The following is a 26448-nucleotide window of genomic DNA, read 5'->3' on the forward strand; positions in this document are numbered from 1 at the left end:
GCTTTACTGAAGCATTGCCTGGGATTCTTCCACCAGAAGAGATGCACCTGGGCAACCTGCTCTCTGGAACCTGGGCCGTCCCACATGCTTTACTGAAGCATTGCCTGGGATTCTTCTGCCAGAAGAGATGCACCTGGGCAACCTGCTCTCTGGAACCTGGGCCGTCCCACATGCTTTACTGAAGCATTGCCTGGGATTCTTCCGCCAGAAGAGATGCACCTGGGCAACCTGCTCTCTGGAACCTGGGCCATCCCACATGCTTTACTGAAGCATTGCCTGGGATTCTTCAGCCAGAAGAGATGCACCTGGGCAACCTGCTCTCTGGAACCTGGGCCGTCCCACATGCTTTACTGAAGCATTGCCTGGGATTCTTCAGCCAGAAGAGATGCACCTGGGCAACCTGCTCTCTGGAACCTGGGCCGTCCCACATGCTTTACTGAAGCATTGCCTGGGATTCTTCCACCAGAAGAGATGCACCTGGGCAACCTGCTCTCTGGAACCTTGGCCGTCCCACATGCTTTACTGAAGCATTGCCTGGGATTCTTCCACCAGAAGAGATGCACCTGGGCAACCTGCTCTCTGGAACCTGGGCCGTCCCACATGCTTTACTGAAGCATTGCCTGGGATTCTTCCACCAGAAGAGATGCACCTGGGCACCCTGCTCTCTGGAACCTGACCGGCATACTCACACCCACTGTTTAATCTGTATCCAAACCAGGTTCGGAAGGGGGGAGCGCAAGAAGGAAGAAGAAATAAATAAAATACTTATAATTCTCGTTCTGTTAATTTGTGATCTATCTTTAACACAACACCCACCACGCCATTCTCCAAAGGTTCAAAATAAAGTGTAGTAGTTGGTGGTGCTCTTAAGGGACAGGCTCTGCGTGTGAGGGGACATGATGTGCAGAGCCCTATTTGAAACCACTTAAAGAGACAGCTATTTATTTTAGAAATAAATTCAGACTGGCCTGGCGGTATAAGGCAAATCCCAGCCATAATGGGGAAAAGGGAGAGCTCTCTCGTCTAGTGCGGTCCGTTCTCTCTGTAGCCCAGGCAGTGCTCAACAGGTTTGTCAACAGAGATAAGTAACCCCTGCTTTCTAAGAAGCTGACAATGTGCTGAGTAGATCAGCAGGACCTGAACTGGTTCCCACAAAGAACAAATCTTTAATGCCGTGAAATACCCCAAATATATTGTCTATTTATTTTATTGAGGATCATCAACCAAAAACATACATTGCATTTCTCTAATTTCAATACATTCATTAATGAAAATTATCAGTTTATTTTTCTTAAATTGGCATTCTTAACAAAACTGTGATTGGTGTTCATCAGAAAATAAAGTAAATCTCCTTGAGCAAAACACATACTGTCACCCATTAGTTAATAAACGGATAAAATAAACATATACCTCTCTGCCCCATAAAGATACCGTCCCTAACAATTCCATCACAGTTTACATCCTACCTCATGCAGCTCCAGATTTCCACACACACAGCTCTTATGTTATAGTATACACCTGAGCAAAACGAATAACATCCTAGCAGGCATAGCTCACACCTCTTCCACATTTCAGCTCAGATTGATACTTCCCACAGCTTCCACCCCTCCTTGAAGAGGTTGCACCTTCTGCACCATGCTCACAACTCCACTCCAAGCAGTTTCCAGTGAGGACCCCACATCATCTCAGAGCAGGCACACTTGAGCAGCACACTACGCACATCCTACTCGACCAAAAGCTCACTTCCAGCATTTCGAAGGACATTCCAGCACCACACACATCACACCGTTCAACCTGCACAGCTCACATTTCTCGCCACACAGGTCACACTTCCACCTGACGTAGCACGGTCCTTGACAACCTACATTCACTTGCCTTTACACACAGCGCTCTTCTATACCTTCCAACATGCCAACGGTATAACCCAGACAGCTCAATCCCATCCTTCCACAGATCTTCCCCCGCTTGCCCCTCCTGACACACCTCACACCATCACCGTCAACTATATTCACAATAATACACAGCAAGACCTGAACAGCTTTTACTTCACCTTAAACAACAATTCCTAAATTCAAGACGTTGTGAATGTTTGAATTCAATTATATTTTAAATAGGAGGTAGGTTGTTGACATTTGTAGTCCATAATTCTCGAAGGCCTGTATCTTTTCATCATAGGACGATTGCAGATGTTTCACAAAATGGATCTCGATATATAATCACCACTGAAGAATTGGGCAAGCCTAAAGCACAAATACATAAGAAATAAAACATGATTTAAAAAGTACAATGAACTGCTTAATTAAGAAATTATTCCATCTGAGTCTCCTGTGAAGTCAGTAATGATGTCTTATTCAATACAGAAAGGCAATACACTAATACTACTAATCCACATCACTTTCTTTAACAAGGAGACACTCATTATCAATGAGTGTGTTGCCCAACCAAACTCTTTGAGGCAGTAATAAGCCTGGTGTAGATATGCTTTTCTATTGGGTGATTGTTCCTGTAGCTTATAATCAAATCATATCCCATTTTACTGCTATGATCTCTCTTTGGCTGAGAATTTGTGTGACTTTTATGTAAAAGAGCTATGTCTTTATTTTGTGCAATCTATGGAGCACGAGAGTGTGCATTCTATGTCAAGACCAGGGGCTAGCGAGCCTTATGCTTAACACTTTAATGTCATTCTTCACAGCAGTTTCTTCAAATCCTAACTTCTTTCTGTTTAACCTTTTTTTTACTCTAGTAAAACATTCAAACTCAAACAAAGCTTCCACCACACGGGACTACAAATCTCCAGAAGTCCCAGTGGCTCTGTAACTTAGTGTCACTATCAAACAACGAATCCTGGACCAGCACAGCCCCAAAGTCATGTCCTGCCTGTGTCTCCCTCTCTTTCTTTGCTTCTCTTCCAAGCAGATAAGTAACCTCGTTTATTGTTCCTTTGTATATTTACACTTGGCAGTAATGTGTGGGTTTTATAGGCTATTTGAATTTGATGGTATTGCATTTGTAGCTTTACTGAAGACTAGTTAGCGTGCATAACGTGCGCAGAGAATTTGTTAGGTCGAGCGTATTACTATTACATGCAAAGTGCAACAGGAAACTATTACGGGCGGTCGGGACCACGTTTAGTATATAACTTTCTAAATCGCATTGCGGTTCGCCTCGTTAGCAGCGTCCCGTGTGCATTATGGGTGGCAGCGGGCGCCGCATGCTGGATTCTCAATTGGTGTGTGTGCAGGCAGCCCCCAGGAAGCACAAAGGCACCGTGAGTCATCTTGCTTAGGTCCTTTCTGACTTGCGAGTTTCAGATTAGAGGAAGGTACCTAGCAAGAGCACGGAGTGGGCGACCATGCGCGCAGGCTCATTGAATTCTGCAAACACAGAGAAGTAGAGAATTTCCTTCATGCCGGTACAGATTGCTGCTACAGATTTGCTGCAGTCCACAGTGATACTACGCACAGTACGCAGAGTGGAGCGTTTTCTCTTCCATTTGAAGCCTGCTACGTTCAGGCCTTGAAGGCATATTTCCAGAGGGCAAGAAAACATGTATTTGTGACTTCCCTTAGAAGAGAAGTGAGAAGTACTTTATGGAGCCTGAAACCTCCACTCCTGAATATAGTGAGGTGGAGTGGGAATGAGACAGGGACCTGTCGTTAAGCTTCAAGAGAGTCCTAGGTGACTCTCTGGCTGTAGCTGTCTCTCAAGGAGTGCAGCCTATCCAAGAGCAGTTGACAGCCTTGGAAACCCTTATTGCTGTCACAGGGATTGCTACTAAGACAAGGAAGAGACAAGAAAGGGAACTTCACATAGTCAACCCAAAAAGAAAGTTGCACCTAAGGGGGAGGACACGACACGTACGAGCCTCCACTCCTCTACTACCTCGGGTCAGAAAGTAGGGACCCAAAGGTCACCCCAGGAAGTTGCCGACCCCTTTGGCAAACTAAAGAGTGCTTTTCTACGGCAAAAGGCAGTGCCGCACCTCTTAACCCCTACCCCGAGGGGCGATGAAAACAGGGGAGGCCAATGACGGCGATGAAGCCTCCGAGGACGAAGAGAAGGATGGAGATAATGTCCTGATGGACGAGGAAAATGTGGATGTTGGCAGCAGGGGCAGTGACCCCAAGAGCACACAGTTAGCCATTGCAAATCAAGAAATAGGGGACGGCATAGACATTTTCGATCCCGAGGGTATCAGACACCCAAAATCTACTGAATGGTCACTTTTCCCAAGATTGGCCTAATACATGGGACAACATATTTGCAAACCATTAGAAAGGGAGGTAAGGTTCAGGATGAGGGCTGAATGTCTCAGACCGGAGGTCCCAGGCAAGGTTAAGGAAACACCGGAGCTGGACGCCAAGATGGTCATCTTCGCCACCAAAGTCACAAAAGACATGAGACCGATCCTGGAAGAGTTACCAGGATTAAGTCCTGGACCTGGCAGGGCACCTAGCTAAGATTATGAACTTGGCAGAAAGGGCCAGGGACACCAGTGAATCCATTGACATGGACACCCTAGTCAGCTGGGAACAGCGGACAGTCTGCTTTCTGGGTAAGGCCAGCTGTTTGATTTCAGAGAGGCGGCGTAGTGTCTTACTCAAAATTGACAGCAAGCTGGGGTCCTCGCCTTTGGAGAAGCCTTTGTAAATGAAATGTCTGGGTTTACTGGGACCTATACAGCTTTGGAAGCTTGGTAGCTTCTACTAAATTGTTGGCAGATGACTTGAGGTGATGGCAGAGTGGTTTATGGTTTACAAAGTCAAACTCAGACATCTATGCGTAAGAAATTTCCCGAACGTGTTTTCGCCGGGACTGGTTATCATACGGGCCGCTCGACCGGTCGTTTTAATGCTACGAGGAGGCCTCAGGAACCCAGGGTCCAATACTGGGAGTAGGTAGCAAGATATATATTCCTGTTAGCCAAGTGCACACCTTTTGGGTATGTAATTCTAGATGAGTTATAAATAATTAGTGGGGTGCCGGGGAGAAAAACAACCTTGACACTGGGTTGTGTTAACAAATATAAACCAACAGACGTCCACACTCTTGTGGAACTCTCCCGTCACCTACACACCCTACGGTTATGGTATACATAATCAATATGTAAATGAATGTAATGTTTTTACAGAAAGAAATCACTTAAGATAAAAACTTTTCTAAAAACTGGTTTAGGTTTTTACTTTGGTTGTACACATAATTTTTCACACATGAAATTTTTGGTACAGTATTCCTAGGTAGTCCAGGAAATTATTCATACATAGAAAAGCATTTAAACTAGTTAGACCAAACAAACTCAATTCACATTTTATCAATAATTCCTTCTGGGTGAACAAATATACTCATCAGATTCTTCACATACGTTGAAAAGTTCGCAAATCATATGTATTTTTCATTATGTATTTGAAAAATGCTAATGTGTAACACTCTATGCGTTTTGGGGTTAGGTATCCCGCTTCTTCAGGAGTTGTTCACCTTCTTCTGTGCTCACTTGATTGATCTATAATGTATAATTGATAATAATATTTTTGTTTCAAAAGACTATTTGGATCATTATCCTGTCATGTCCAATTACTCATATATTTTTTATATGAGTAATTGGAGAGGACAGGATAATGATCCAAACATTATATTAATTTACATATTGATTGTGTATACAATAACCCTAGGGTGTGCAGGGGACGGGAGAGTTCCACAAGAGCGTGGACGTCTGTTGGTTTACAGTAGGTAGCAAGATGCCTTTTTCCCCTCCAGAGCAAGAGGACCCCGCGGCCACAGAGGACGCAGAGGTTACAGGCAACAAATTGCTGCTGGGGGTAAGTGCACAAAGCGAGATTTACCCCAGGCTTGGGGGCAGACCTTGCATTGTATGAGCAAATGGCGTGAGCTTTCAAGCAATTCTTGGGGTTCACAGACCGTAGAGATATTCAGGGTAGAGTGTGTGAGTCTACCGCGACAAGCGCACGCCCGATACAGCTCAAGGTGGCAAGGGAGGAGGAGAGACTCCTCGAGGCAGAATGATGCCGCCTTTTAGAGAAGGAAGCTATAGTCGTTTCAGCCGACTGGATTTCACAGCAACATGTTCCTGGTGCACAGGAAGGGAAAGGCGAGGCCTGTCATCAACCTGAAAGAATTGAATGGTTGTTTAGTATACAGGCATTTCAAGATGGAGGGTATCCACCTCTTCAGGAACATTCTGTGCAAAGGAGATTGGGGAGCAAGGCTACATTTGATGGACGCTTATCTGACTATTCCGGTGACGCAGAGGCACAGACAATTCCTCAGGTTTGTCTGGAGGGGGTAGAGCTGGCAGTTTTTGTGCCTATCTTTCAGCCTATCTTCGGCCCCCCGGGCTTTCACATATGTGATGAGGCCAGTGGCAGAAGCCATCAGGGGCAGGGGAATTGGGATTATTATATACCTTGTAGACATCCAGATGTTAGCGCAGGACAAAGCAGCCGAAGTGAGTCAAGTGCAATGGGTGAGTGTCCTACTGTCGTCCCTAGGATTTCTGATCAATCCATAGAAATCAGAGTTAGTTCCCAGACAGCGGGTGGAGCTCCTGGGGTTTGTAATAGACACCAAGAAAGCCACATTATAATTGCCTCAGCAGAAGATCAGAGCGATAAAGAAGGAACTGAGGATAGCGATTCAGAAGACACATATTTCGCTTCAGAGTCTAGCAATATTCCCAGGACTCCTGCACTACAGGGCGCTTCAGAGGCTAAAGATCAGGCACCTGCAGGGAGGTGTGAGATATCACCAAATGGTACCTTTACAAGAAGACGGGACGGTAGAGCTAGAATGGTGGTTGCAAAACATGGAAGCCTAGAATGGCAGAGCCATTTTAGGAGATTTAGGAGAACTAGTAATAGAATAGGACGTAAGCAGGTCCGGTTGGAGCGCCAGGTGTGGCAAGTTGCAGACATGAGGAAAGTGGTCCACAGAGGAGTTGTAGTTGCACAAAAACAGTTTGGAGCTGTTATTAGGCTCCTTCCAGTGAAGGTGTTCGCCAAGCAGCAATTGAATTGCTGCATTCTGTTGAGGATGGACATCTCAGCAGTACAATACATAAACAAGTGAGGAGGAACGAGATAGATCATGAATGCTAGTAGAGATAGCGAAGGGCTTCTGGTATTATTGCCTGGAGAGGAGGTTAGTGATAGTGGTGGAATATCTGGCAGGGGAGCTAAACTTCATAGCAGATTGGAACTCCAGACACCTGGAGGATGCCAGCGACTGGAAGTTGCACAGGCCAGTGTTCTTACAGTTGCAGGGGATCTGGGCACCGATGGACATAGATCTTTTCGCCTACAGGTTGAACGCACATACTCCCAGGTACTACAGCTGGAGGCTGGACCCGGAAGCACTAGGGACAGACATGTTCCTTCACAGTTGGCCGGCGCGCTGCATGATGCCTTTCCCCCATTTGTTAGCGAGGACCCTAGCAGGTAGCAGGTGGAAATAGTGATAGTTGTGCCGTTATATAAATCGCTGGAATGGTTTCTGATTCTGATGTAACTTTCCTTGGAACTTCTGTGAGTGATTCCATGGAGGCCAAACCTATCATGCAGCCCAGGGGGTCAGGAACATCCCCTGGTGCAGGCAGGGTCGCTGCAGCTATTGGTGTGCAGAATTTCAGGCAGTGATGGGACCTGCCAGGACTTTCGAGAGCTGCTGCAGATTGTACCAGAGACTCATGTGCGCCTTCCACAGTTAGGAGCTATGACGCAGCATCGGCCAAGTGGGAGGAAGGGTGCACGCAGATGCGTGTTCATCACGTTTCTGCACCTGGAGTGCAAATTCTGAATTTTTGGTGAGAGTTATCTCAAGATGGGTGAGCATTTTCTCACATTAGGCTTATACAGGTCAGCCATTTCCACAGGTCACAAGAAGTGTGATGGCTTGCCTCTCCAAGCAGTGGCCGGAGAACGAGCGGTTGTCGTACAACATTTTTCCAGTAAGCTAGCAATGCTGCTGTGTTTAGTTTTGTGTAGAAGAGTCTCTGATGTAAAAGCACTGGAGGTAAATAGGAAAGTGTTTCATCCGGAGGGAGTAGTGTTTCACATTGCGAAGAGGCCTAAAAGTGCGTCCTCTGTCATCTTGCACCCGTATTTCTCAGACAAGCCCAAGTTGTACATAGCTCGTTGTATCAAGGATTATGAGAAGGCTACAGAGGGAGTTATACCTAGAGGTGTGCATCAGTTGTTGATTGCGTGCAGGAAGCCTTTTCATGCGCTAGCCTTGGCTACCATAGCTCGGTGGATAAGAGAGGTCATGTGTTTAGCAGGTATAGATTTAAGCATGTTTGGGGCCCACTCCGTTGGAGGAGCGATGGTGTCCAAAGCGTTTGCAACAGGAGTTTCCCTGCATGATATGCAGACTGGTCCTCGGAAGCTACGTTTAGGACCTTTTATTTCAAGCAAGTTTCTTTAGTGGTGACAAGAGTGTTAGATAGGTTTGAACAAGCATAATGCTCGCCTCTGGTCTTGACATAGAATGAAGATTACCCAGGCTTGTAGCGCCTTGATTCTATTAAAGACCACAGAGGCAAGCATTATCCCACCCGCCATACGCCGGGTGGGATTATTGATGTCGTACTGCTGTTATGATCTCATGTACGATTGCTGTGCTACTGTGATGTTGTTGTTTTACATAGCTGCATATCTCCCCCCCTAATTGTATTTAAATGCATGTCTGGTTGATTCCTAGGTGATGATCTTAAAGGCAATTGAGCAGAGATCTTTCTGGAGACTGTGGTACGACTGGAAACGCCGACCATGGATGCATTGGGAGCAAGTTCCGGAGTTGGGGGAGTTTTCGTTTTGAAGAGGTTCATGTTGAACATTTTTGGTTGGTCTGTTTATGGTTGGATCATCAAAGAAAGAGGAGGAGACACAAGCAGGACATGACTTAAGGGCTGTGCTGGTCCATGATTTGTTGTTGGATAGTGACACAAAACTACACAGACACTGGGACTTCTGTGGATTTGTAGTCCCGTGTGGTGGAGGTTTTGTTTGAATTTCAATGTTTTACTGTTTAAAAAAAAAACAGAAAGAATTTAAGATTTGAAGAAGCTGCTGTGAAGAGTGGCCTTAAAGAGTTAAGCATAATGCTCGCCTGTGTGTCTTTAATAGAATCAAGACTTCCGACGCTCTAAGCCCGGGTAATCGTCATTATAAAGTGCTATTGACAGAAATGGTCTGGCATAGAGGGTAGCTTCATTAGGCTAGCGTATATGAGGTGAACAATGTCATCCACGGGAGGTTTGTTAACGGCGGCAAAGAACACTGTAGGCCGTTCACTAAAGAATTGGCACTGCAGATATGAAGCCCTAATGGCAATGGTTCTGTGTGACAATTCGGGTTCGTTCACCTTGCATATTTCTTTGGTTTTTTTTCTTTTTTTGTTTTATTGCTTTAATGCAAACTTACATTGAAAGCAAAATAAACCTTTAACATTCTCCAAATTACATCATAGCAGCATCATCAATTTTCATCATCACTAAAAACCTCAAGAATGTCCAAAGAATAATCAGTAAAAAGGGAAAAAGGAAGAAGAAGAAAGAAAAGAAACAGAAAAAGAGAGGGAACTCGGCATGTAATGCAGGAACAAAACACAAAAAGCAAAAAACACAACTCATTCCTGTTAGTCTTCAAGGCGGATAACATACACATCTGTTTGGCATTACAAGGTTTCAAATACCGCAGCCCTTAGCCTCTTCATCCGTTCCAAATACCTCATCACCTGCCCCCTCCCTACGATTAAAACAACAAATTTCAATACTGCCAATGTCAAATCAACCCTTTCACCTAACAAAGCCAAATCCCACCATTCTTCAGCTGATAATGACCTTATTTTCTCCAGATAATCCCCCAAATGGGAGGTTGTGAGCTCAATTAGCATAGAACATTCAGTCACCAGATGAATGAGTGTTTCTACCTGATATTTTTTCCTACATTACCTACAACAGCTACAGCGTGCCCCGGCAGCCCTTATTTAAATGCAGTCCTCTTATGGCCATAATGTTTAGGCAGCATCTCAAAAGTACATCTCTATAAAAGGCTGATGGGAATTTCCAGAGGTACCTTGGCATGTCATTTAGTCCTTTCTTCTCTTCCCACCAGTTGTAGTAGTCTAATATAGCTCCCGTGATTGCTCTGGTAATTGTTAAGCAGCTCTCTGTGGTGAGAAATTGTCTTGCCGCATTGATCAGCTTGGCAGTATATGCCAACGGGGTTGCAATGGCGCTCACTTGTCTTTTGAGGGAGAGCGACACATCCAAATGCATGCTCAGCCTTTTAACCGACTTGAAGACTGGGATCTGGATTCCGTCTATCATGAAAGATGAGAAGTGTGTGCTAAGGTTCTTTAGCACTGATGGTGAGACTACTAGCAGGATCTCGGTCTTGACATCATTGAGACATAAATGATTGGCAGCCATCCATGCCTGGATGTGGGCGTAAACTTTTGTTGAGCGTGAGGGAGTCATTGGGCCTCATTACAACGGGTCCGGCCGCGATATGAACGGTGCCAGTAAGGGACCGGCACTGTTCATACCGGGCCGCCACATTCCGAGTACTGCAGCGGGTCCCGCTCTGGACGCCTGGCCAGACCAGACTTGCAGAGCGGGACCCTCTAGCAGTACAGGATGCTAACAACGGGCCAGTCATTAACGGGCCCATTGTTAGCATCCTCCCCATTCCCATTGAGCCCTATGGGGGCTCAATGGCAATGGGGACGTACCGGGTCCTGGTCCCGCGAAAGGGAATTACGGGTCCCTCCAAGGTCGGAATGGCCCATTAAGTCCCCTTATGCGGGACCTGCACCCGAGTTTGGGGGTAGCCATGCTGCTAAAAACAGCATGGCTACCTCCAAACTTGTAATGAGGCCCATTGTCATGGGATCCTGACAGAGGGAGGAGGACTTGAGTATCGTCCGACGTAGTTGGTATCTGAGATACCTAGGTCATCCAAAAGGTAAAATAAGTGTTTTTTGAAAATATTGTATAGTGACAGTGACACACATGACCCCATAGGTATCCCGCAAGGAATAGGGATGGGTGCAGTATTGGCAGTTTCAGAGAAGACTCTAATTTTTCTGAGTTCAAGGAAGGGAGCAATCCAGTTGGTAGCTTCTACTAAATTGTTGGCAGATGACTTGAGGTGATGGCAGAGTGGTTTATGGTTTACAAAGTCAAAAGCCGCTGGTAGATCTAATAGGAGCAAAAGGGCTGGTTTGCCCTCATCTTTAAATGAGTCCATTTGTATTTTAAGGTCTCGTAGAGTTGATTCTGTACGGTGAACTGGTCTGAATCCTGATTGGTGCATTCCCAGGATGAGATTTGGTTCTAGGTAGCCTTGTATCTGGTTGTATGCTGCTCTATCTAGGATTTTAAGTAAAAAAGGAAAGGAACGGTGGTGATTGGGCAGTAGTTGTTGGGCAGTGCAGGGTCTAGCAATGGCTTTTTTAAAAGGGGGAGGACCCAGGCTCCTTTGGGGTTAGTAGGTACAGAGCCGGTGGATAGGGAGGAATGAATACATTTGGTGATGAAGGGGACAAGTTCCAGGGCACAGTCTTTGATGATGGTGGCTGGGCAGATGTAACCTAAGCATCTGGAGTGTTTAGGATTTTTAATGATGTTGGTTGTTTCTGACTCTGAAATTGTTCTGAAATGGAAGGGCGGGGAGGCAAATGATTTAACTGGGGCTGATGGATAGCTCAGGTTAGTTTGACTACGTTTTAAAGCATTTCTGTCTGTAAGAGGCCAATTTTATTTCTCATAGCATCATGGATGTTGGTACACCAGAATTAGTCTTTGAGGATAGTGGAGGGAGGTGTTGTGGCAGATTTGAGCTCCCTTAGTGTTTTAAATAGCTCCCGTGAATTAGAATTTGCTCTGGCTATCCTGGCATTGTAGGTTTCGGCTTTTGCTTTTATGATAGCTTGCTTATATTCTTCTGCAAGATTATAAAATTATAGTTTTGAGGAATCTGAAGGGTTTTTCCTCCAAAGAGCTACTGCTTGTCTCTTCTTGGATCGCAGTGCTTGAAGGGACTAAGTGAACCAGGAATTGCAGTGGTCTTTGGGCTTGGGCTTTCTAGGGAGGAGTGGCGCTATGGTGTGAATAGCTTTAGTGAGTGTTCTGGGGTATAGAACTACTCGTTTTTGAGGGTCAGTTGTGGCAATGTTTTCCCTAGACATTGGTAATAGGAAGGGGGATAACGAGTCTCTAGTGATCTTCTTGGTGCTGCAGGCACAGTAGGGGCCAGGGGGAGGGCAGAGGTAGGAAGGGGTTTTCTTGCGGGTAGACTAAAAGTGAGGAGATGGTGGTCCGAACATGGGACAGGTTTGTTTGTGGTGATGGTTATATGGTTGTTGAGGTCGGCTACCTAGTCAAGGGTTCTTCATTTGGAGTGGGTGGGGGCTCAGACCCGGTGTTGAAATTGTAGGTCGGTGAGGGCATTGGCAATACTAGAGGCTGTGTTAACGGTAGCGTCGTGGAGGCCTAGGTTTAGGTCACCTAGGAGTATGACTCTCGAAGTGGGTTTGAGATCCTCTCCTATAAGGTAACTAAAGTCATCTTCGAAATTGATCATAGTAGTAGATGACATGTAAGGTAATGGTGTCTGAGGGTGCTGCGGTAGGTTTTGCTGTGAGACATTCATAGTTTCCTTTAGATGCCATATTGGTGGGTTTGATGAGGATGCTTTCTCTGTGGATAAGAGCTACTCCACCTCCACGTGTGGTTAGTCTTTCTCATCTAATGATAGTGTAGCCTTCTGGTAGCACTAGGGATAGAACAGGACCTAAAGTTTTATGAAGCCAAGTTTCCATAATGGCTAGAAGGTCAAGCTCCATGTTGGAGATTAAGTCATAGATGTCAATAGCATGCACTGATAGGGACCTAGCATTGATGAGGGCAGCATGTAGAAGGTGGTCCGGTTTGGATGGAGCATGGTTGTTGTGCAGGAAGTGGTGCTGGTTTGGGGCAGGGTGAAGTCCCGGTGGTCAGGTTGGTCTGATGGTGAGTCTGCAGGGATGCTACGTTTCTTTACGAGGGTTTAGGTTGAGGTTGGTAGGGACGCATCTGCTCTTGCCTTGTACTTCGGCATTCGCCTGAGGCCTGCTTCACCATCTGGTGAATCCGGACTTCCTGATCAGAAGGAGGCATCGGCCAATCACAGGCATTTTCTGGCCCAGGGTGTGTTTCCTTGGTGGTGTTGTTGCACACTGCAGCCCTCTGAGTGGATGCTGTGGTCTGATGATAAGATTGCCTGCAATAAGGGAATATCTGTTTTGAATATGTGAGTAAGAATCACTCATACTGGGAGGGGTGAGATGAGCATGTTTTAGTTTCTGAGTCAGCCAAATTGGAAAGGTGGCAGAAAGCTACAGACATTGTGAAAGCAGAAAGGAAACACCCATCACTCCATTTCCTTGCAAGTGCACCCTTAATCGTTCATTATTTTAGTGGACCTTATTACTGCACCTCCTTACTGTATAGCGCTATGTTGCTTCATAGACACTGTAGATTTGCGCTATAAAACACCCAGGGCATACATGCGCACACAGTTCTTCTACAAGAGGACAAGTATACAAAGAAAGGGGAACTACATCTACCTAATAATGACAACCAGAAGCCAAACCTTAGGGGGAACTGCAAGCTACCAAATGTATACAGTGTCTCCACATCAATGCACGATGTAGCTCCAAACACAATCGAAACAAGCTACTCGACAACCACACTAATTTACCATTCAAATGGAACATGGCTGTCTGACGACTATGTGGTGGTAGTGCACACAGTCACCCTACCCAATTATAAAATGCCATTCACGCCAATCAGGGAGAAAAAAGAGCGAGATTAATTGCCATAGGGCACAAGGGTGGTTACATCACAAGAGCATTACCACGAACAAGAATGCTGACCTGTGAAACTCTGATATTCACTTCAAGTTCACGATTCACGGCTGTCTACCTGTTCCTCAAAAATACTGACCACCTACTTACAACCCCAACTTTATGGACAAGTCCCACTCCCAGCCTTGTGGTCAAGCAAGGGCATCTAATATTAACTGGGGCACTTCAATATCTCTTTTGAAAGACCGGCGTTAATGAGTTTACTATGCTCCTATATGTCAAACTTCCATCTACTACAATTGGCAGAAAGTGGTGCACACATAGCAAGCCACTTCTTTAAGGAGTGTTTAAATGACAACACGTCCACAACTCCCCGTAGAATAGAATGATCACAATCACTCCCACCCCCACCATCCCTTTCAGGATTTCCATGCAAACGCACACACTCCCAACAAACAAGAAAGTAAATAAAAGAGCATGAGAGCCTAGAGGAACTAAAAAACTGATGCAGAACACCAAGACAGACACATCGGCACTACGTCAGCACTACATCCCCAACATGTAAAGGAAGCCACACATGACTTAATAACTGGATCACTGAAGATTTGAGCAAATTGCTTCCCTGTAACAGTTACTCTCTTCTGACCAAAAATACGCTTTATTAAAATAATTGTTCTTTTATAACGCGCTTAATACCGGAGACCAGTCTAAGCACAAGACCGGGATTCAAACCTGTGTTGCAATTGTTTTGCTTCCAAGACAAACGCATTGCCCCTGAGATATCCTCCCGGCCATGCAAGCGGGTACCTGCAGAACTGCGAACACTCAAGAAAACCAACAGTAAAAAGGAACAAACTTGCATTAAAAGTAATAATAAAGAAGAATGCCGCGTATCAATGACAGACCAGCACTATAAAGTCGCTATGCGGAAAGCAAACAAACTCCTTTGCACAAAAAGTGTTAAACTGGCAGGACATAAATATATAGAGATATTTAAACTTATCCAAGAAATGAGGAGCACCCACGACTCGGGAAGATCCAGCGGGTAATCCATGGGGCCCGGACTGCATGCCAGCAGCAGTCCAGGAACCCACAGGGCTGTGGCAGGTGTCTGCCTTGTCAGGGGCCACACTGGACAGGCCAAGAAGCATCAAAGGGCCCAAGAATGCATACATGGTGCTTCCCAGGCTGAAGAGCAAGAGCTGCCTGTTCCGGGCAATACTACCATGCCCTGTGTCAGCCCACCTTGGGGCTGGCGAGGTCGGCCCTGTCAAGAAGTCCTCCTGAGCAAGGCAGGTGAAGAGCAGAGGAAGTCCCTGCCACCTTTAGCGGGCGGGGCAGTAAAGGAATCACTGGGCACCGGAGCAGGAAAGCTGAGGCAGAATGAAAACACGGGTAAATCTCTGGCTGCTCCACCAGGCAGGCCTGGTAAAGACAATTCTCTGTCAGAGCTCTGGGAATAACCGGGGTCCGGCCCCTACCAATGCAATGCAGAGGGGACGGGACCATTAGGTTGGAGGCGGTACACCGGGGACCATGTGATAAAGGCATCAGTCCCACTCTACGGGTCTCCCTGTGGCCTCTGCAAGGAAGGGTGGGTTGACAGAGATGATTCTCATTTAGTGGAAACTCACGCCAGGGGACTTTTGAAAAACTAGTTAATGATTGAGGGCCTAATTCATGGAACATTTAGTGCAGTGCAAAGTCACTTTGCACTGCAAAAAGTACAAAAAAGGTAGCAGGTGCCCCTTTCTACAATGAAGATGGCATGATAACCTGTTCTGTTGCTTTTTCCCACTCTGAGAGTCCGCAGCCATCACTTTTTGCTCACTGTACTTTTTACAAAGGAGGAATATCCATTTGCATATCAGTCTTTGTCCCACCCACAAGGACAGATTAGCACCGAAATGCCAGGCGAACGTCCTTTGAACAACAGTACTACAGCGACCCCAGAGACGTGTTTCAGCCTTGTTGGGCCTCATCAGTGAGGTGGAGCTGTGCCTCACTGAGCACAGTGAGCAAGGGGTCCACGTCTGGGTTCCCCCCAGGTAGCTTTGGGTGACCAACCCCAAGTTCCTTGCAAAAATACAAAAAAGGTAGCAGGCGGCACTCTCTACAAAGAACATGGCATGATAACCTGTACTGTGGCTTTTTCCCACTTTGAGAGTCTGCAGCCATCGCTTTTTGCTCACTGTACGTTTTGCAAAGGAGGAATATTTGCATATAAGTCTTTGTCCCGCCCACAAGGGCAGTCCAGCACCGAAATGCCATGCAAACCTCCTTTGAACAAGCTTACCAACAGCAACCCCAGACAGTTTCAGCCTTGTTGGGCCTCATCAGTGAGGTGGAGCTGTTCCTCTCTGAGCAAGTGAGCAAGAGGTCCACTTCTGGGTTCCCCCAGGTAACTTAGGGTGACCAACCCCAACTTCCTTGCAAAAATACAAAAAAGGTAGAAGGTGCCCCTCTCTAGAAAGTACTCTTTGCACGGTGAATTAGGCCCATTAAGCGCGGTGCAAACAGTACCTAAAAAAAGAGGGGCCCCTGTTGGGATCCCTATAAAATCCACCTTGATCTCTGCGTCCGGTTGACAAGTTAAGAACTCGGGGTGTAGTCCATCTCTTGTTATCGGCAATGTTATGTTACATGAGCAGCACCCCTCCCTAACTGGCTGACCTGGTGGTTCCCATCGGGATTGTCCCTGGACTGGGGTAATGGGCATGGACACCCTTGCTTGGACCAGGGTCAGTAGTCAAGGGCTACAACAACATCACCTGTTACTCATAAACAAAGGGAAGGAGACAAAACAGACAACATATGAGATGCTAGTAGCCCAGAAGCGTGAGCCAGTATCCAAAGACAACATGCCTTCAGTATTCCCACCTTCGCTCAACAACCTTAAACCCACCGTGGAGCCAGAAATGTATGTATTTATTTATTTATTTGCTTTTTTGTAACACGCCTAATACCATATCTGAGTTTGGTTTCTAAGAGTGGATCCGGGATTCGAACCTCTGTTGCTCTCTGCGTGGTCTTCCTTCCAAGACCAGCGCGTTGTTCCACCAAATTAGTACTGCCAAGTGTAGGAATAGGCTTGTCAACAGTCTCCTTCCCTCACGATTGTAACCCTATCCACCCACTACCATGCACTAGTGAACTCACCAATGGCACAATCAATTGTATTTCGAACTTCTAAGACTTCCTATGTCAAACCACTACTCCAAAACACAGCAGGAAATCTGGAAGACACCACAAACTACTACCCCATCTTCAATAAAGCTATCTGGTGAAACTACTCAAGACCTAAGTATAAAGCAAAATCCTGGTGCAGGTCAGATTAAACAATATTCTGGACCACGCGCAGATAGGCTTTAAACCTTCGAGAGAAACAGCATCAGCATTCATATCTAAATGGAACAACTTGAAGATTAATGCTGATGCCCGGACTTACTTAGCCCTTATCCTTCGAGACATCGCTACAGCTTTTGACACCAAAAGCCACTCCTTCAAGATCAAAAGACTTAAAGAGACAGGCTTGGGTGACACAACTCTCTGATGAATAACACTGTTCCTTATGAACAAAACAGGAACCACCCGGTCCCCTTCAGATAGAATCCATGCAGCCTCGCCTATGTAGAATTTCAAACATCAAATCTATCACCTCCGCTATTCAGCATTTACACAGCGCCACTTATGAGATTTTATTGAAAGCCATGTCCTTACATACTGCAACTATACAGATGAGGCACAAATAATCTTCAAATGGGCATTCAACAACAACAAAGACTCTGACTTCACTATATGTGCCAATTAAGTGAATTTACAAATAACTAGAAACAACCTGAAACTCAACTCTACCAAAAGCCCACTTGATCTACTCTACAAAACCACTGCACCAAGCTCACTGAACAGATCTTTCTAAAACATGCAGAGCACCCACAATCCAACTTTATGTCCAAATTGTCACACTAAGAGGAGGTGCCAGCCAATCAGTTTGTCAGAAATAAGGGCTTTATTGGCCAGTGAAAGCCTGAGGTCCATGCTGGCTGCCGACGCCTCCTCCTGGAGTCTGCCATTTGCCTTGCTTTGCACTCCCCATGCCATCCACTGCCTGCAACCCTCTGTCTCTAGCACCACATCCCTCTGCTCCTGTCTACTTGTTGCTACCCTCTCTCGTCCCACCTTTTGAGAAAAAACAGTGACCTCCCTCTGTCTGCTCCCGGCTCCCCTGCTATGGGGTCAAACATGAAAATGGACTTGCAAGCTACCCTTGCCATTTTTATGAAGGCAATCATGGTTGTATTTTTCCTTAGAAAAGAAATGACATCACGCAAGCCGTTTCATTTGGGAAAAAGGGTATACCATGTTCCGCAACCATGGCAATAATCCAGACAGCATCAGGCCACTAAGCCACCTCACAGGTTCTCCAGTCGCTCGGGCCCGTTATCTTGTGCTGCTGCCTATTGCCACCCAGGATGGCGTGGTGTATTGCCTCAGCAGTTTAATTCAGTGAGCTAAGCAGAATACTATAATTCAGTAGACAGAAAGACATTCTGTCAGCTGATACTATTGTGACTCGGGATTTGCATTTACTGCTTGCTCAGATTGACACTGTCTTCCCTCAAGGTTTGGTTCAGAATGAAGCTGTTGGTCTACCCATCGTCAAGCCTGTTAATACTGTTTTTAAATGTTTCCTTTTTAATGCATGCTTGTTGGGTGCCCATGCTATGCAATGTCATGATTTTCTTACTCATTCCGTGCCTGATATTGCTCGTGTAACCGAGACCAGGCTCAGAGAGTCATCTGGGCCAAGCTTTAATAAGCTTTATCTCCTGATTATGGTATTATTCGGTTGGATCGTAATATGGCGTAGAACTCATTTGTAACTCCAATGTACTCTGATGGCTCTCCTATTAATCCATTGTATGAAAATGAAAGCACTATTGACTCGCTTTGTTTATCTGCTTCATATGTAATACACATTTTTATTTTTTTTTCAAATTGAATTTTATTGATTTTAACATCATAGGTGAACAGCCGGGTGAATGCATAGCTGAGCATACATCGTTACTTCACAAGATTACTGCGATCCACCTATATAATATTCTAACAATAACATACACGTTCACCTTTAATGGACGAACAATAGAACCCCCTGTTCCCCCTCCCTCCCTTTGTCCTTTCTCGTGAAAACTTCCAGGTCTCGGCGTTTGCTGTATTGAACTATAGTGGGTGGTGTGACATTGAGCGTTGTTGGAGTTGTGAGTCACAGGCAAAATTTGTGACAGGCATGGTTATTAGGCTGTATGGTATTCGGTGTCCAATGTTCAGTTCCTGGTGGGGCACAGTGAGTGGTATTTTCATTGGCGCGGGGAGTCGTGCGCGACCGTACCTGTGATGTAATGTCCCGTAAAGTCACTCCAAGCTTCCTTGTGTCGCGCAGCCTTGTCATGGAGGGCCGCAGTTATTTTTTCCATTGTGTATATGTCCATGGCAATTTGTAGCCAGTCCTTTTCGGCTGGTAGGCGTGGGGACTTCCATTTGATGACTAGGGCTGCTCTTGCTGACAGTAGCAGGGGGGATACCAGTCCTTTTACGCGCACCAATTCGTCGTCTTCTTCTGCAAGGCCAAATAGGATCAGAAGAGGGGATGGTTCCCTTTCCGTGCCATCCAATTGCATTATTTATCCGAGGACCTCTTGCCAGTAAATGCATACCTTGGGGCACTTCCACCACATGTGCCAGTAATCAGCGTCCATGCCGCATTGTCGCCAGCATTTCAGACTGGAGGTTTGGAACATTTTAGACAGTCTTTGTGGATCATACTGCTACCGGTGGAGTAATTTCACGGTGTGCAATTTGTACTGGGTGGCAATTGACGTTTTGTTTGGCGTTTCGCAAATTCTGTACCAGGCTCGTTGGTCGAATTCTCTATTGAAATCTTTTTCCCATCGCTCTTTGAGGCGTAGACTCGGAGTTTGGTCTTTAGCGATTAAGGTCTTGTACATGCGGGCTATTAAACCTTTAGTTGAGTTGGTCGTGTCCAAGATAGTTTCAAAGGGCGTAAGCTCTCTTTGTGTGGTGTCCTTCCATTCTCTCCTCGATATGACCCCTTTCAGTCGTAGGTATAGGAAAATCGGGATTGGGTGAATTTGGAGTGCTTCTTCTAGTTCCGAGATAGAAATGAATTTCCCATTTCTCCACAGTTGGCCAACTCTCTCTAATCCGGCATCAAACCAGGCCTGATACCTGGCATGTTCGGGGATTTCTTCTCGGATCCCGGGGACCAGAGATGGCTTAGGGGGGAAGGCCACGTCGTGATTCCAGTCATCCCTTTCCCTTTCTTCCAGATGTTCCACATAGTGCCCAATATTGGGTGGTCGCGCAGGCGTTTCGTGAGCTTTGACCTGGGGACACACAGCCACTCTGCAAGGGTTACGTGGACCAGGTTATCATTGTCTAATTGGACCCATTGGAGGTCCTTTCTATCGCGCAGGTGTGGGATAAGGATTCTGAGTTGGGTTGCTTGGTAGCATCGCTCTATGTCCGGGAGGCCCACTCCCCCCAGTTCCTTCGAAAGTATCAGGATATCGTATGGTATCCGAGGTTTCTTTCTGTCCCACAAGAATTTCAGTATGACCTTTTTGACCTGTCTGAAAAAGTGATCCGGTATCAAGATGGGCAGGACCTGGAAGGGAAATAGGAAACGCGGGAGGCTCACCATCTTGATTACGTTTAGACGTCCCATCCAGGAGATTGTGAGAGACTTCCATTTTGCGAGATCAGTTTTGAGAGCATTTAGGAGTTGTGGGAAGTTTGCTTCGTAGAGCTGTGCTAGATCTCTTGTTAGGTTGATCCCTAGGTATCTCAGTGTGGGGCCCCCGATGATCAGGTCAAGGCGTTCGAGCTCGATCTGCTGCTTTGGGGCGGGTTCGTGGAGTGGGAAGAGGATGGATTTGGTCTTATTTATTTTGAAACCAGAGAGTGCCCCGTATACCTCTATGATGCGTATCGCCCTTGGGATTGATGACAGTGGATTTAATATATGGAGCAAGATGTCGTCTGCATACAAAGCCAGTTTATATTCTCTGCCATTGACTTGCATTCCCTCGACGTCGTTGTCTGCTCGGAGGGCTCGGGCGAGTGGTTCTAAGGATAGTGCGAAAAGTATCGCCGAAAGGGGGCAGCCTTGTCTCGTTCCTCTACTAAGAGGAAACCAGCGGGAGAACTTGGCGTGCACTACTACAGAGGCTTTTGGGGCTGTATAGACAGCTTTGATCGCTCGTCGAAGAGTGGGGCACAGTCCTATTTGCTTTAACGTGGCCTTCAAGAAATGCCATTCAACTCTATCAAACGCCTTCTCGGCATCAATCAAGAACAGTGCTGGCATGTTCTGCGATGTTCTGGCCTCAGGTATTAGGTGGAGGGTCTTGCAGGTGGAGTCTGCGGCTTGCCTGCCCAGGATGAAGCCTACTTGGTCATTGTGGATCATTGCGGGCATGTGCGACTCTAGACGTGCAGTGAGAACCCTTGTGTAGATTTTGGCGTTGATGTTCAGGAGCGATATTGGGCGGTAGGAGGCACATTGCTTGGGGTCCTTTCCTTCTTTGGGGATCACTGTTATTAGCACTTCAGAGAAGGATTCGGGGGCCACACCGGAGTGATGGATGTTGTTAAAGAGGTCAACCATGAACGGGAGCAGGGCATTCTGGAAAGTCTTGTAGAACCTTGCCGTGTATCCATCATTCCCCGGAGCCTTCCCCGCTGGGAGTCTTTTGATTGCATCCTCGATTTCTTCCCCCATAATGGGAGCATCCATGGCTTGTGTAGTTTCCAACAGGAGGGTTGGCATGGCCACCTTCGTTAAATAGTCTGTGATCGCCTCTGGGTGTGGTGCGGCCTGCGAGGTGTATAATCTCTCGTAGAAATTGGCGAAAGTTTTGGGAATATTGGGGGGACGGTGGTGTGTCTCTATCGTGCACCGTAGGCGCCCACCGCTCGCGGCGCTGGCCGCGGAGCCTTTCAGCGAGTAAGGCACCAGCTTTGTCCCCATGCTCATGGTGATTTTGCTTCAGACATTGGAGTTTGTGTACAATGCTACTTGTTTCTAGTTGCCGTAGTTCTTCCCTCTTGGCGTTGGCCTGTTTGATCTTGTGTGATCTGTCAGAGTCCGCCGATTGGGCCATGAGGTTGAGTTGGGTAATTTCATTTCGAAGTCTATTTTCTATATGTAGGCGTTCTCTTTTCTTCGATGCTCCATCCCTGATAAGAATTCCCCTCCATGTGGCTTTGCCCGCTTCCCAGACTATGTTAATGAGGGTTTCACCTATATTGTTTTCCTCGAAGTATTGGGTGATGTCCTGTTCAAGCTGCTCCCGAAAAATTGGGTCCTTGAAGAGCGTCTCATTGCATCGCCATTGGAGCTCCTCCGAGGGAGAGCCATCCGATCGAGGGTGACCGCTACCATGTCATGGTCCGACCACGTATGGGTGATATGCTTGCTTCGGTCGTTGCTGCGGCGAGTCCCGAGGTTACGTACACATAGTCAATTCTGGAATACGTGGCATGTGGTGTAGAGTAGAAGGTGAAGCCTGTCCGGATCGGATTCATGTGTCTCCATGCATCCGTGAGATTGGAGGCGTCCATCATATCTGTGACCCGCGAGCGTCCAGCGCCCGGTGAAGAGATTGTGGACGGGTTGCCTGCTTGTCTGTCCATATCCGGGTCCATCCACGTGTTGAGATCGCCTCCTAGTATCACTTCCCACTCTGCCTCGTTCATGACCTTGGGGATCGTTTGTTGTAGGAACCGGGACTGTCCAGTGTTGGGTGCATATACGGATGCAAGTGTGATGGTGGTGTCCTGTATCCTGCCAACCAACACAAGTGCTCTACCACTCACGTCTGACCAGGACCTCAAGAGCTCAATTCGGATTGTTTTGTTGACTAGAATACCAACTACAGCTTTCTTCAGAGGGCCGTAGCCCCAGTATTCTGTGTCTAGTTTGGCGTAGAGTACCTTCCTTTCTTCTTCTTTGCTGTATTGGGTTTCTTGTAAGAAAAGTATGTCTAGGTTCGCTCGCTTGAATTCTCGGGAAACTAGCGACCTTTTGGTGGGGGAATTAAGCCCCTTGACGTTGAGCGTGCCAATTTTAAGAGTGCCATGCCTGTCACCTGATTCGTCACGACCGTCGATCAATGGTAATTCCTGTGGATTCGCTAATCACGTCACATCGGCCTTCGCCGAGAGTCGCCACTGTGGAAGTATTCTGATAGCCGTCCCGAGCTGAATGGGACTTCAAAGTTTTGTATATCCCACCCCCCTCTGCCCCTTCCAGGATATTGTACATAATACCCGTTGTCCACAGTTCTAGCTTTCCACACATCATTTTCCTTGCCAGGATCTGAGTCCCAGTTTGATGGCGTCCGAGTTGGACCAGGTGCATGCAGCCGGTCTACTGTCGGACCGCCCGTGAGGGTCGTAACCATGCGACCCACATCACAAGTATTATCATATTAACATTTTGAGCCCCTTCCCCCCACATCTTTGAAAAATCAACTTGAATTACAACTTAACAAGCAGCATCAACTGTTATTGTGAGATAGCAAATGTAAAAATACATGCGGTTTCCGGATACAGTGGCTGCCAGCCGGTCATCTGTTACAGCTCTGATAGAAAGTTCGTTGTGGGCCAGACCTGGTGGCTGTAGTGTGCCGGTCTCCAGCTTGTTAAAGAGTCTCCGAACCGTGATTCCTGAGTGGACTTAACCAGGTTGAGAAATTTGTGTGTACCGCATCATTTGGCACTGTCCGGCGTATCATTAGGTCGTCTATATTTCCTGGCTCCCCTGACTTTCTTCCTTTTCGGGCCTTGGGGTCCCTATCATGCTCTATCCTGTGCCGGTTCATCTTGTGATCCTTCTTTGGGGTCAGTGCCAAGGAGATCCGCGAATTTCCTCCTCGGAGCGGAGTGTTATCTTTCTGCTTCCATGTTCAAATGTGTTGTGCCTTGGTCCTTGAGCCATTTAGTTAGAGGGCTGCAGAGGCGTCGCAGAGCCAGGGTGAGCGAAGACAGGTCCTGGAAGATGGTTATTTGGGCTCCCCCGAGGGTGAGGGCGCCACCTGACCTGGCTTTCGCGAGTATCCTCATTCTATCTTGGTACCTATGAAATCTGGCTAGGACCGACCTCGGGCCTCCTGAAGGGGCACCAGCTCTATGTATTCTTTCTATTGCGGGTTTGTCAATATTCTCATCTGCGGTTAGGATTCTGATGATGTCATGTATGGTATGCTTAAGGTCCTCTTCTGTTTCTCCATCCCGTTCCGGAATTCCGAAGAATCGCAGGTTGTTTCAACTTTCCCTATTTTCTAAATCGTCTATCTTCAGGCAAATGTCTTCCTCTCTTTTCTCTATATTGCGCATTCGGAGGTCCAGTTGGGCTTCTAGTGTGTAGATCGAGGCTTGATTGTTCTCGATGCCCTCTAGTCTCTCCTCGATGTTATCCACCCTCTGGGTCATCTGGTCAATTTTTCCACCCAGATTGGCGCCCATATTTCTGATTTCGCTCAGGAGGGCGGCTATGTCTCCCTTGGTGGCTGTCACTCCCATCTTAGAGGGTTCTGCCGACATTGTGCAGTTAATCTCTGGATCAGGATGTGGCGGAGTATAGGCGTATCTGGCTAGCTTACTTTTGGTGCTCATACAGTGTATGGGTGCGAGGAGGCACACGTCCCTAAAGCGGGGGCACCACCCTCAGCATTTGATGCATTAGACCAGTCCTGGGGTGTGTTTTGGAGCAGTGTCTGGTGTGTCCTGGTGAGCAAGGGTGTTATGGTGGGAGGAGGCACACTCCCTAGGACCAGGGGCCCTACCCTCCAATGTGTCACTCTCTGTTCACGTTGGCTCCAGTCCTCGGCTCTGATGCGGTGTCCGAGGTGCTCCAGCGGTATTGGGGGTCGACTTGTAGGCTCTGTTAAGATTGCGTAGAAGGGGGCTCTGAGGCGGAGGCCTAGGCCCTAGCAGCGTACAGAGGAGGCGCACACCCCACGAGTGGGGGCCCAACCCTCTGTGTTGGCTTCGGTGTGGGGGCGACTTCAGGTCCGCCCTCGCAGATGGAGCAGCGCCGGCCGCGTGTGGAGTCGGGGCCAGGCGCGCCTCCAGGGGAGAGGGCACAATGTTCGCGGGACGGGCCCGTGCGTCGCTGGGCGGGAGGTGGGCACCGTATGATCGTCGGGCCTCGGTCCGTGTAGCGTCTAGGGCTGCCACCATGTAGGACAGAGCGGAGGGGCAGCAGCCGTCGAGGGGAACCGCAGCACAGCTCAATGGCTCCACAAGAGGTCGGTGGGCGGAGCTGATAATCCCGGGCCTCTGCAGGTCGCGGGGCTCGATGAGGGTGTTGCGCAGAAGGCCTGGAGGGGGAGGTACGGGCTGGGAGACTTTTCTCGGGGCAGACCACTCCAATTTCTTCCGGATTTTCGCCCGCAGTGTGGGGGTCCAGTTCCTACAGCCTGGACAGCCGTTGTTGCGTGGGTGGGGGGGTCAAAAGTGGGGGCTCAAGTCACTTTTGAGGCCTGTGGGTCGGAGCTCACACGGAGGAGATCCACATCCGTGCGCCCCTGGCGGCCCAATATACATTTTTAACAGTATATCGTCCTCCTGGTGTAGATTCTGCTTTCTGACATTTATTTCTTGAATTCAGCTGGTGATTTTCACTTAAGCTCCAATTCCTCGTCCGACTCTTCTGCTCGCTTTCTTGATGCAATGTACAACCTAGATCTCGTGCAACTGGTTTGTGGCCCAACTCCCTGTTTGGGTAGCACATTGGACCTAATTATGGCCTCTCAATCGCTGGTAAAAGTATTTGTTACACTTCCGATTCTCTGATCGGACCACATGGCCATACCATTTTCTATTGAATATCAGGTATTTCCTATTGTGGTTATTCCATCTCCTGCATCTAAACACAAATGTCTCTTAGTGGTAAAGACTAGGATTGCTCCTTCCATCATGGATTATTGTGGTTCAATTCACTCTACGAACCGTTGTTTGCTAGTTCAATCTTTCTCTGCTAATGCGGACTCCTTGGCACCACTCTGCCTGACAAGAAGTCGGCAAAGGCCATCGTAGCCCTGGGAATGTTCATGCATTATTATGATGCTGTTCGTGAAGCTAAGCACTGTTCTTATACAACCCTGGTAGAAAATGCCCTAAATGAATCAAAAGAACTGTTTTCTCTAGTGTCCTCTAATTCCACTGCATCAGTTAAGGTTGTCCCCTCTCAAGCTCTCTGCGACTCATTGTCAGGGTTCTTTAGTCAAAACATTTCAGTCATTCAGCAAAAGATTTCAAGTTCTTACTTCAAATCCAGTCAGGTGCTGGCTGAGAAACCAGTACCCTTCTCATCTCATGCCTGGTCCCAGTGCCCCAGTTTTTCTTCTGAGGATATTCTGATTGCTACTGCCAAATTAAAATCGTCCTCCCCATTAAAGTGCTTAAGGAAATGATGCCATAGTTGGCTCCTTGGGTTGTCCAGGCAGTGAACATGTCTTTTGCTGAAGGTCTAGTTATGGCTGCTTTAAAACAAGC

General features: G+C 47.2%; 1 protein-coding gene across 25 annotated transcripts in view; it reads right to left on the reverse strand.

The window, feature by feature from the left end:
• Positions 1-1180: 1180 nt before the first annotated feature.
• LOC138503201 (mucin-2-like) overlaps positions 1181-26448 on the reverse strand; it is a 1598433-nt gene continuing 1573165 nt past the window's right edge. For all 25 annotated transcript variants that reach the window (XM_069622774.1, XM_069622776.1, XM_069622767.1 and 22 more), the window contains one exon: positions 1181-2240. Coding sequence is in view for 23 of the 25 variants with exons in the window: in XM_069622776.1 (XP_069478877.1) it covers positions 2217-2240 (24 nt within the window). In the remaining 2 variants the exon portion in view is untranslated. The remainder of the gene's footprint in view (positions 2241-26448) is intronic.

This window comes from Ambystoma mexicanum, chromosome 11 (genome assembly GCF_040938575.1).
Source record: "Ambystoma mexicanum isolate Mex_15411 chromosome 11, UKY_AmexF1_1, whole genome shotgun sequence".
Classification (NCBI taxonomy): domain Eukaryota; kingdom Metazoa; phylum Chordata; class Amphibia; order Caudata; family Ambystomatidae; genus Ambystoma; species Ambystoma mexicanum.